Source organism: Octodon degus, unplaced genomic scaffold (assembly GCF_000260255.1).
Source record: "Octodon degus isolate 3935 unplaced genomic scaffold, OctDeg1.0 scaffold00103, whole genome shotgun sequence".
Classification (NCBI taxonomy): domain Eukaryota; kingdom Metazoa; phylum Chordata; class Mammalia; order Rodentia; family Octodontidae; genus Octodon; species Octodon degus.
In genome coordinates this window covers 10,880,521-10,891,277 of record NW_004524679.1, presented here as the reverse complement: position 1 = coordinate 10,891,277, position 10,757 = coordinate 10,880,521, and the positions used below count along the sequence as shown (strand labels likewise).

Genomic DNA, 10,757 nt, shown 5'->3' with positions numbered 1-10,757 from the left:
CAATTGCCATTTATTACTATTTTACCTTGGCTACAGTAGTTGTAAATTCAGTGTCATCGACACCATCAAATATTTACTGGATATTGATGATCCCTACAATCCATTTATAAACATACCTTAAGCATATCTAAGAGGACTATGATTTAAATGAACCCAATTTTTCCACCTGTAAATTGTCCTTCAATATTTCAGAATACTAGCTACTGTTGAATGTAAAAAACAGTCCCAGAGTTCAAATATTCAAGTGAACTAACTTCATTCTTCATGGTCACCCCCTCTAAGGATTTTACCATCCAACTTTAGCGCTCCATGGTGGAATACAGGTCTTGTGAACTTCCTGATTTGATCTCTGGCTTCCTATATAATACCAAAATACCACTAGCTAGCACATTCCCTCTCTAAGTCTATCTCCAAATGCTATCTTCCACCAGGTCTCTGTGGTAGGGTAATATTTTAGTCCTGAGATGGATCACCATAGTGGGATTTTTTTGTCTCTTATTCAATCAATTCATTGTCTACTCCTGTTCTCCTGGGCTGCTGAGAAGATCCCAGAAGCAGGGGTAGTGTCAGCTGGAGATAGGGTGCTTGATCAGTCATTCTTAGCATACTCAGGTCGGTGGAAGGACCAGGTGTTGACTGGAGTTTGGTATCTGTTGTTATTTTTTTCTAACTTGTATGACCTCAAGTTCATACTCAGATCTTTAATTACTATATTTTTCTTGAATTTAGAGTGATAATTTTTTCCAAATAATTTGTTAATTTTTCCTAAATTATTGAATCTTTATTTTTTATTTTAGCTAAGGGTCTACAGGGTGTTCAGAGTCTCACTACTAGATAAGACTCTTAGTATTCCACCTTTTTACAGCCTCCCAAGAGCAGGGATTAAAGGTGCACACAAGTACACCCAGTCTCAATTGCCATTTCAGTATGCCCCAGGGGCGGGGCCAGCACGGAAGTTCAGGAGATCGAACCTCTGGTCCCTGTGCCTGCTTGCAGGAGTTTTAATACACTGAGCTATTTGCGTGGCCCTTACTTAACAATTTTTAAAAAAGGTTTTGATTAGTTTTACATCTTATTGATTTCATATTAGTATTATATTCAGCTTAAGTACTACTGTACCACTTGAACTTTTATTTTTCAAAATATATCACTTAACCTTTATTTTCATACCTTTCTATATTGTGCCATTTGCTGAAAAGAATAGCTTTCCTTTTTGTTATTTTTCAAAATATTCTCATTGTATTTTTAATTGTGCTAAATTTTGAATACATGACCTTGTACATGCTGCAAGTGCCCTACCACTGAATGACAATTCCAGAAATATTTTTATTCTTAACTTTTTTATGCACATTAGAAAAAGCTTAAGGATTAAGAAAATATAACTGGAAAATGTTGAATATGAGTTTTCCAAAGTTCCCAATTTCTCCTAATCTTTTGTGTTATTATTAAACTTGGAGGACAGCATTCGCAGCCTTTTAGCTAGGATCTAATGCATATTTAGAGTGCAAAGTGAATATGGAGTACAAAGAGAATATAACTGATAATCTGTGTAAATTCAAAATGTGTAAAACATCCAACAGCTGCTTCCTCTAAGCTAAAAATTATACAAAGATATTTTGAAACCTCATATGTATTCGCAAAACAGCTACATTCTCCTTTCCATATCTTTCCTAGTCAACAAATGCATAATTAGATTTGAAATTTGTAAAAATGAAAACCATCTGTTAGTTTGTTTGATTATTCTTTTAAATGGTATTTGTATTTCTTCATAATTAAGGTGTTTCATATTTTCAGTTTGGTGATATTTTGGATTACTGGTGCCCATAAGTGAAGAAGTAAATGTATTTAGTAATAATATGTTTATTATCATTGTCAATAAGTTTACAAAATATATTTTGTCGGCATGCACACATTGAACAACATATGGATATTTGTTATATGCACATTCTATTTACAATAGAGGCTTTTATTTAATATTTTTAGAATCTCAACATTAAAATTATCCTTCAAAATTATTCATCCAGCAGCTCACAATTGAAGTTACACATTTTATATGAACAACAGAAAAAACGTACAGGCCTCTGGCTTAAATTCTGGTAATAATATATATCTACTATTATTAAAACTAAGCAATATACATTCTAAAATAATGTATGTTTCTGCATTCTCCAAATTTCCAACTCTGTAGCAATGTTTAATGAGTACATCTCATGAAGCACCTCAAGGAGAGCACAATGCCCTGAGCTATAGTTTTAAATTTTTTCAAAGATATAGCAAAAGTTATGAAAATTAAAGTCTTAACTTTCACCCACATAAGTAGACTTTGCTGTTTCACATTATTTACCATCACCAATGACAAGTTATAGTAAAAAAGAGTGGGCTATTCATTTAACTCAATGGTGGAGTACACACATGAGGCCCTGCGCTCAATCTGCAGTATCACAAACACTAAAGGAGTGTGACACATCTTTCAGGAGTTTCCTTCATTTTGTGAGCTTGAACAAGTATTGGAAAAAATGTTCTTAGATGAGCAAATATAAATCCAATGGCTTCAAGGTTTTGATTTTATTTTCAAATATAGAATCCAATGAATTCATATGATACCAAAATGCAACCATTAATATTTGAGAATATATAAAGGTGATAAAATAGTCATTAAACTCATGTAACTATTTCAACACTTAAAATTTGACTATTGATCAGTGAGATGTGCTATGCATGTATGTGAATGTGCACACAAGCTTTCAAGACTCAAAATGCAATGGAATGTGATATCTCCCATTTTATTTTTGATAATAATTACTGTCAAAGATGGGATGGTAACACTTTGCACATGCAATACGAAATAAAATGTTTTACTAAATTGAATGTCCACTAATTATTTGAAATTTTGAAAATGTGGTCAGTGGAAAACTTAAAATTATATATGTGGTTCCTATATTTTGACTTCACAGTGCTGCCTAAAATCAATAATAATAAAAAACTTGAAATGCAATATAACTAAAGCATTAATACGTACATCACACAAATGACTACAAGGAGAAAAATTATTAAACATTTTACTGGTTACAAATCATAAATGTATCTCAGTCACAGCAGAAAATGTGTTGGTACACTTGAAATGCTTGCTTCAATGTTGAAAGCAGAGCAAAATGAAAGATACTAATTTTTCAATATTTATTAATTTTTCCATCAGTTAAAACACAATTTTCTCTGATTGAATTGACAAGTAAACTTTTGCAGTTTCTTCTGTGGGTACAACTTAAATGTGTAACAAATAAAAATAATTCTGTTTTTACTATGATCCTGTCCACATATATCTAATTTACTAGAACATAACAAGTCACAGAAAATAACTCAACATTGTCCCTAGAAGTCAGTATACTCTCGTAGGTGGTAGGAATATAGCTCAGTGGCATAAACATCTGCCTGGGAAGTGCAAGCCTCCAAGTTGAATCCCCAGTATCACACACACACAAAAGTATGCCCTCTATAATAGCTGAATGAGGGAAATGATCCTATGTTCTTAAAGTTCTTATTAGGATCATAGAAGAATATTATGACACTAAAAACTTTTAATTATGTGAAAACAATTCTTAAGAAATTGTACTATGTACTGTAAACAATGGCAAGTTCACTCACACAAGCTGAAAATGAAGATATAAAATGTAATATGAAAAAGTACATGAATATAAAAACAACAAGTACTGTGGTTTTTCAGTAAATCTTGGAGTCAAAGACAAACTACATTATAAATATGTTAAATATATACTATTCAATAAAAGCAAAATTTGACATATGATTTTAGTTTTAATTATCCTTACTCTGTGTTTACCAATGACGTCTCAAAGATTTTAACATCTTACATAGGTATGGAGTGTTGGATATTACAAAATGAATTTTTAATATCATTTATTTTCTTGGAATTAGTTTTCACTTCTGAAAATTGGAAGGCCACACATAAAATTGTTATAAGCTTTCAAAATGATTATAGATCATTTTATCTATAGATTTGAAAAATTGTCAAGTGTAGATAGAAAAAGTGTAGATTTGAAAAATTATCAAGATTCTAGAATATAGCATAAATTCAAATATTAGATTTTGTAGGGGTTTGCCATTACTCATATTATTGTATTATTATACCACAAAGAAATATGATTGCAGCCAGTTTGTTTGCTGATACAGTGTCATGCCATATGGTTCAAGCTGCCTTTGAAACTTGCAAAGCTCCTGCCTCAGTCTACTTAGTGCTAGAATTACAGACATGCAGCAATGTACCTGGATTAATTAATGCAATTTTTTTAAATTAGATGAATGAAGAAACTGGAGCTTTTGAAAGCTGAAATGTTTGCTAAGTGTCTGCATCTAATCACGTAAAGGTCTGTAACCAGAATTTCTGTTCTTCCAACTCTGAATCAAGAATGTTTTTTTTTCCCACTATGGTTAGAATGCTTTTACTTTGCATCACAACCACACAGTTCTCTCTATGACTCTCAGATATCTGTCTATAGTAGCTGAATAACTACAAGGATTACCTTGAAAAACAATGAGAAGAGAAGGGACACATTTAAAAACATACACTGCATCAACTTTATCCTGCACTATCTATCTCAATATTTGTTATTCAGATATTTTAATGAGGAATTCCATGTTTTAGGTATTACTGTTAATTCAAAAAATTCTACTACTTAACTAAAAGCAAAATTTTGTGATTGATATTAGCATTCTTTTTATAAGTTCAAAAGGGAACTACTCAGTGTCAGTAGTAAAAATCCAAAATGACATTTGTAATACCAAAAATTAAAAAGTGATGTTACTATTGCTCTGTAAAATTTAAAAATTGAAGAGAAGGGTTTTTTGCATAGCAACTTAGATGTTTCACTTATTTTTAAGAGGTGCATTCTTTGAACATGATTTACTTTTTGTCAAATACTGTAAATTATAATGTAAAGGTTTAAGAACTGAAATAAATTATCACCTTAAATAGCATTAGAACATTAAGATTCATTCTCATATATGAAGTTGCAATAATTAATTCATATTGATACATATTAAGTAATATATAGTAATAATATATAAGTGCATTCAGAATATCATGCAATACAATAAATTTTCTTTTTAACATTGCATTACTGTATTGTATTATTGTATTTTTATTATAATTATAAGATTCATCATAGATAATTGGTATAGATGCTTATCACATCTTGATCCTTTCTGCTCTTCCTTTCCTCCCTAAACCGCTCTCATTGGACTTCACCAGAACTCCTTCCAATCTCCAAAAAGTCTGCCTTCTGCATTCTCAACATGTCTATTTCACTTTTATATTGATCTTTCATTTTACTTTAATTGTATGAGAAACCACGCTATTTTTAATTTTCTGTGTCTAATTTCCCTCACTTAGCATCATTGTCTCATCCATTTTCTCACAAATGACTGAAAATTATTCTTTGATATAATTTGAATTACATTTCAAAATTAAAATGAAAGAAGAGAATTAATTTAAAATAATGTTTTAAAATTTTATCCTCACAAGAAAATTAGACACATTTTAATGTGTCTAAATGTTTAAGCTTCAGGTTTAAAATATTTTCTCCCTCCAACTCAACTGAATATATATATATATATATATATATATATATATATATATATATATATGAAATATAAAAATATCATTTGGCAAAAAGAAGTACCAAGGAGATAGCTCAAGGTTCTCAGTTCAATCCCTGGTACCCTCCCCCAGAAAAAGAGTAACTTGCCAAAAACATTAATGCTAAATATTACCTATAAAGTAAAAATGAGTAACTTAGGTTATTTTATTAAGCACAAATACAGCATATGGAATTTGTAAAGCAAATTAGAATAAACAGAGAGAAAAATAGTATTTTATTTCAAGGAGCTTCCTTGGACAAACTTCTGTCAGTACTTACATTGTCTGAGAGCAGAAGAAGATAATTAAATGTGTCAATAATTTGAAAGTAACCACTGAAAATCAAGTAAATTACTATAAGGTCATAATAATTTTGCTATCTGAAGACTAGTGACATACAATTTGTTAAAAGTATGCAAGTACTCAAAACAATCCAATCTACTGAATATGCTTCCACAACATCAGTTCATTTTAAACATATTAAAACTGTATTTGAATCACACAGTTAAAATTGCTATGTTTTACAGGAAGTGAAAAGGAATAAAATTCACAAAACAAATATATGTAATTAATTTTAAAATGAAACATGCATCATGGTTATAATATGGAATGTCTACTTTACCTTTCTTTAGTCCAGGAATGATAGCTAAAAAGAGATTTTCAAAAAATTAAATAATACATAATTGTTCTTGATCCCAACATATTACAGAATATTGATATAACTACATAAATCAATTTTACAAGCCATTTCATTGTTTTCAACATGATTTTATAGGGCATATATTTACCCAGACTGGCAAGTAATGATAATGTGGGAATTTTGTTTTCTTTTATGTTTTCCTAAATTACACCAAGTTTGCTCAATATGCTGGCCTCTTGGGAAAGAACAATTGGTGCTTTCCTGTAAAAGAAAGGTGGTTTTCTACAGCTTTTAAAGTAACAGTATTTTTCAGGAACTCAATGCATTTTTTTTTTGTTTCTGTGCATATGAAGGCCATGTACTGTGCCCTGTCCAAATGCCAGTTTCTCTTGGGAAACTTCCTATTGAAAATGCAGTATAAGGAAAAATATTTTGTATTTAGGTTGTTTTATCTCCAAATTCTGATATAGAAAACAGCAATGGAACTGACAGAAGTAGCAATAGATACTAGCATTAGGATGACTAAATAGAACTACTGTTATCATGACTTAAGAAAAATTTCCCATCATATGGCATTTTCACATCTAAAGCTGTAGTTTCAAATTTTAAAATCCTTATCATTGTACCTAGATAAGTTCAGGCATTGAATTACGCTATGAAAACTTTAAAAATCATTGAGATAATGCTTAATTTGAAAGAAATGATAAAATTTGACTTAAGTAAATTATCATATATTTATAAACACTTGGATTTGTATAAGTTTGAAGAGATGGTTTATTTACTTTGCAAAATCTTAAGTCAAAGACTAAAAATTATTTCTCCAAAACTACTGGATTTCCAGAAATGTCATGTGTACACATATGGATGAAATTTATTATATGCATTTAATAGGTACCATTACAATGTGTAATGATGCATGCCTAGACTCCAAGCACTCAGGAGAGTGAGGCAGGAGTATTACAGTAAATTGTAGCCTAGTCTATGCCACATATGAGCTCAAGTTCAGCCTAATTGCTATAGTGGATCTCTGTCTCAACAAAACTAAAGAACTAGGACTTTTACAATGTAAATAGTTGAATTTGTTCAAATTTTTCTTTAAATACAATGTAAATATTACGAAGACAAAATGATAAAAATGTAGTAAGTTCAAAATACAAAAAATAGAAATGAAATGGTCAAAATAAGTTCTCTGTGAAATGATGAGTATTAATATATTTGCTATTGAAACAAAAAGAACATTTTTGTTCTTTTTATTTCATCTATAAGAATTTAATTTTAATAAAAATTGACATAAAATAAATGTATGAATACTTTTACAACACACATGGGGTAGGTTTGATTTTCTGAAAATAATTGTGAAAGTATTTATATAAGAACTTGGATGTTTTTTCATCATATTCTGTAGGGACTTAAAGTTCAACATATCAATGCTTGATGAAAAACACCTGTTCCATGTTATGCCTCAGATTTTTGATTTTCAGACAGATAGTGAGGTTAAGCTTAACAGCTTAAGTTGTATGGTAATAACAATAAGCTTGTCTTCTGGATGATTAACTATCTAAGTTTGCAGACCAAAAGTAGAGAAAAAGGAGGACCACAAGGAAAGCCAACATTTTGGCCCTAGCTTTTGAAGGTCAATTAAGACTCAGGACATATGAGAACTTGTACTGTAACATCATGTAACTCGGTAGTATCCCAAATTTTCTGATCAAGGAGATTCTGGGGCTAAAGATGAAAGTGATCGATGATGTAGAGTGTGCCTAAGGATAGTCACATGGAGAGAAAACTTTCTCTCATGCTTTCACAGAGAGCACATTGGCCAAGCAATGGCCTTGACTCATCCACATGGCTGACACTGACAAAGGTACTATAATCTGAGTTACAAGATCTCAGGATAAATCCTGAGAGGATTTCACTGACCTTATCAGACTCAAAAGCTACAACTCTTGTTGCATAGGTCCTGCTTTACCTTGGTCTTAACCATCCAGCAGAAAAGTATAAAAACGAAGTATAAGAAGTAAAGCCATGGTGTTATGTTGAGCTGTATGGGACTCAGGTCAACAATTTCTGACATTGCCAGTGAAGTGGTAGACCCAATATTATTATGGACTACTGGACTCTTTTGGAATATTTTGCTGAGTTTACACACCTATAATATTTAAATGATGGAACTTAACAAGAAATGGGATACAGATGAATGTCCATTTTATATCTGTGTATTCAAAGTGGTTAGTATAGATATATAGTTACATTATCTTAATGAATAGAGGAATTTCTTCTAATGGTGTTTGTAAATAGGATATCAAGTCCTCATCTTGTACAGCAATTAACCACTAGGAAGAATGTATGCAATGTGCTAATTGTTGAAACTGTCCTACCAATTTTTTGAAACTGTCATATTGCTATTTATTTCTCAATAAAATTATGAGAAAAAATAAAGAAGTAGGCCATATACTAGCCCCCAAAGAAAAGAAAAAGAAAAAAAAGACACAAATTTAATATGCAAATATGAAGCATTTCTTCAAAGGAAAATTTTTTCTGCTTGGAAGAAATAAATAAACTATATTTGGAATGTAGAAAAAAAGAAAAAATATGTCTGCATCTTGTACTATGAATAACTACTACAAACAAAACAATGTGCAATGTATTAATTGTTATTATTTTTTTTTTCGGAACCGGGGATTGAACTCAGATCCTTATGTTTGACAGTCAAGCGCTTATCCTACTGAGCGATCACCCCGGCCCCTGTATTAATTATTGTAACTGTGGTACTGACTTGTTTTGAAACTGTGTGATTGCTACTTCTTTCACAATAAAATTATTATTAGAAAAATAAAATAATAGGAAAAAAAAGAACTTGGTGAAAAGTGAAACCTGGTTTATAAATGAGCAAATCAAATATTGACCAATTTTACATGACATTCAATACAATGGCTAGAGCTTGCATAACAATTTCTAAAATTACTTTAAATAACACAAGAGAGACCTAGTCTAGTCCCACCATGTGTGTGGGAGAAGTTCTGCCCTGCTGTACCCACCAGACCATTCAGGACATGGCCCCAGCCCAGCATGTGAGTGAGACATTCCACCGTGCTCTCTGGACCCCTCCAGACTCAGCCCAGGCCCTGCATGTGTGTGGGAGAGCTTCTGCTCTGCTGTGCCCGTAAAATCCCTCTAGAACCAGTCCAGGCCTGGTGTGTGAGTGTTACTTTCTGCTGTGTTGTCAGGACCCCTCTGGACCCAGCCCAGGCTTGCCATGTTTGTGTGAGAACTTCTGCTCTGCTGCACCTGCCGGACAACTCCAGACCCAGCCCAGGCTTGGCAAACAGGCCTGGAATGAAATTCTGCAGCTTAAGTCCTTGCAGAGAGGCTAGGGGCCAGAACCACCCTGCTAATCCAGGAGCAGATCATCTTGCCAGAGGGGCACAGCAGGCTCACTTCCAAGGGCTGCAGCAAGAAGAAGCTGAGCACAGCAGCCAGACCCAAGACAAGAACATTGGGACAAGTTCAAACTATGTAGATCTGAACCCAGTAAGCTGAGACACTTTGCTAGACTTAGATCTATGACAGCATCTTCTCTCTCTCTTGACCAAGAGAGGGGGAAAAAGGTAACTGGGGTGAACCGTTCTGCCTGGAATACCCAGGTACATGAAGGGCAGGTGATCAGACAGAATTTAGGGGAACTAACTTAAATACAAATTCCCAATTTAATATCTGATTAGCTATACATACATAATGTTTGTTCTTACTGTCTAAAATACAAACCCATTAGTAACAAAAGTTTCTCAACTGCTAAGTATCATTATCCATTATTAGTGTTCCTAATTATAGTTCTGTAAATACAAAACTATAACTGCCTTAACCAAATAATCTCTTTTGCATAAGAACTTCAGTAGGTGCTAAAATTATAACTTCACCAAAGCTCTACACCATAGGTCAGAGGACATTGCTATACAAAATGACAGAGAGAAAGAGCAAAAGGCAATCTCAGGAGCCGAGACCAACCAGGAAAAGTGTAGGAGACACTAGCACAGAGGAAATTGAGAATCACACAACTAAAATGTCTGAATTAATAGCATCTGAAGAAAAGAAAAAACTGCAGAAAGGTATAGAAGAAATCAGATCAGAAATCACCTCTGAAATAAAAAATAAATCTCCGAATTAATAGTTTCTGATGTAAAGAAACAACTGCAGAAACATACAGGGGAAATCAGATCAGAAATAATCTCTGGACACCCAGTCCTAGCCCAGGTCCGGTGAGTGTGCGGAGAGTTTTCTGCTACACTGCGCCGGCGGGACCAGTCCCAGCCCAGGCGCAGCATGGGCCAGACCCTCTCCCAGCCCCTCGGGCCACCACCCACCACTCCTCAGTGCCTCCCCCATCCCGCCAGCCGAGTAGGATTTTCTGCCGAGTTCCAGGAGCCCCCAGACCCAGTCCTAGCCCAGGTCCGGTGAGTGTGCGGAGAG

At 33.2% G+C, this 10,757-nt stretch overlaps 1 protein-coding gene across 8 annotated transcripts in view; it reads right to left on the bottom strand.

Moving 5' to 3' along the window:
• Positions 1-10,757, bottom strand: part of LOC101568064 (protocadherin-11 X-linked) — a 1,027,172-nt gene that overhangs the window by 181,447 nt on the left and 834,968 nt on the right. For 4 of the 8 annotated variants that reach the window (XM_023723774.1, XM_023723776.1, XM_023723778.1 and 1 more), the window contains one exon: positions 6,273-6,296. The exons of the other annotated variants lie outside the window; for them this stretch is intronic. In XM_023723774.1, the coding sequence (XP_023579542.1) occupies positions 6,273-6,296 (24 nt within the window). The remainder of the gene's footprint in view (positions 1-6,272; positions 6,297-10,757) is intronic. 8 annotated transcript variants of the gene reach the window in all.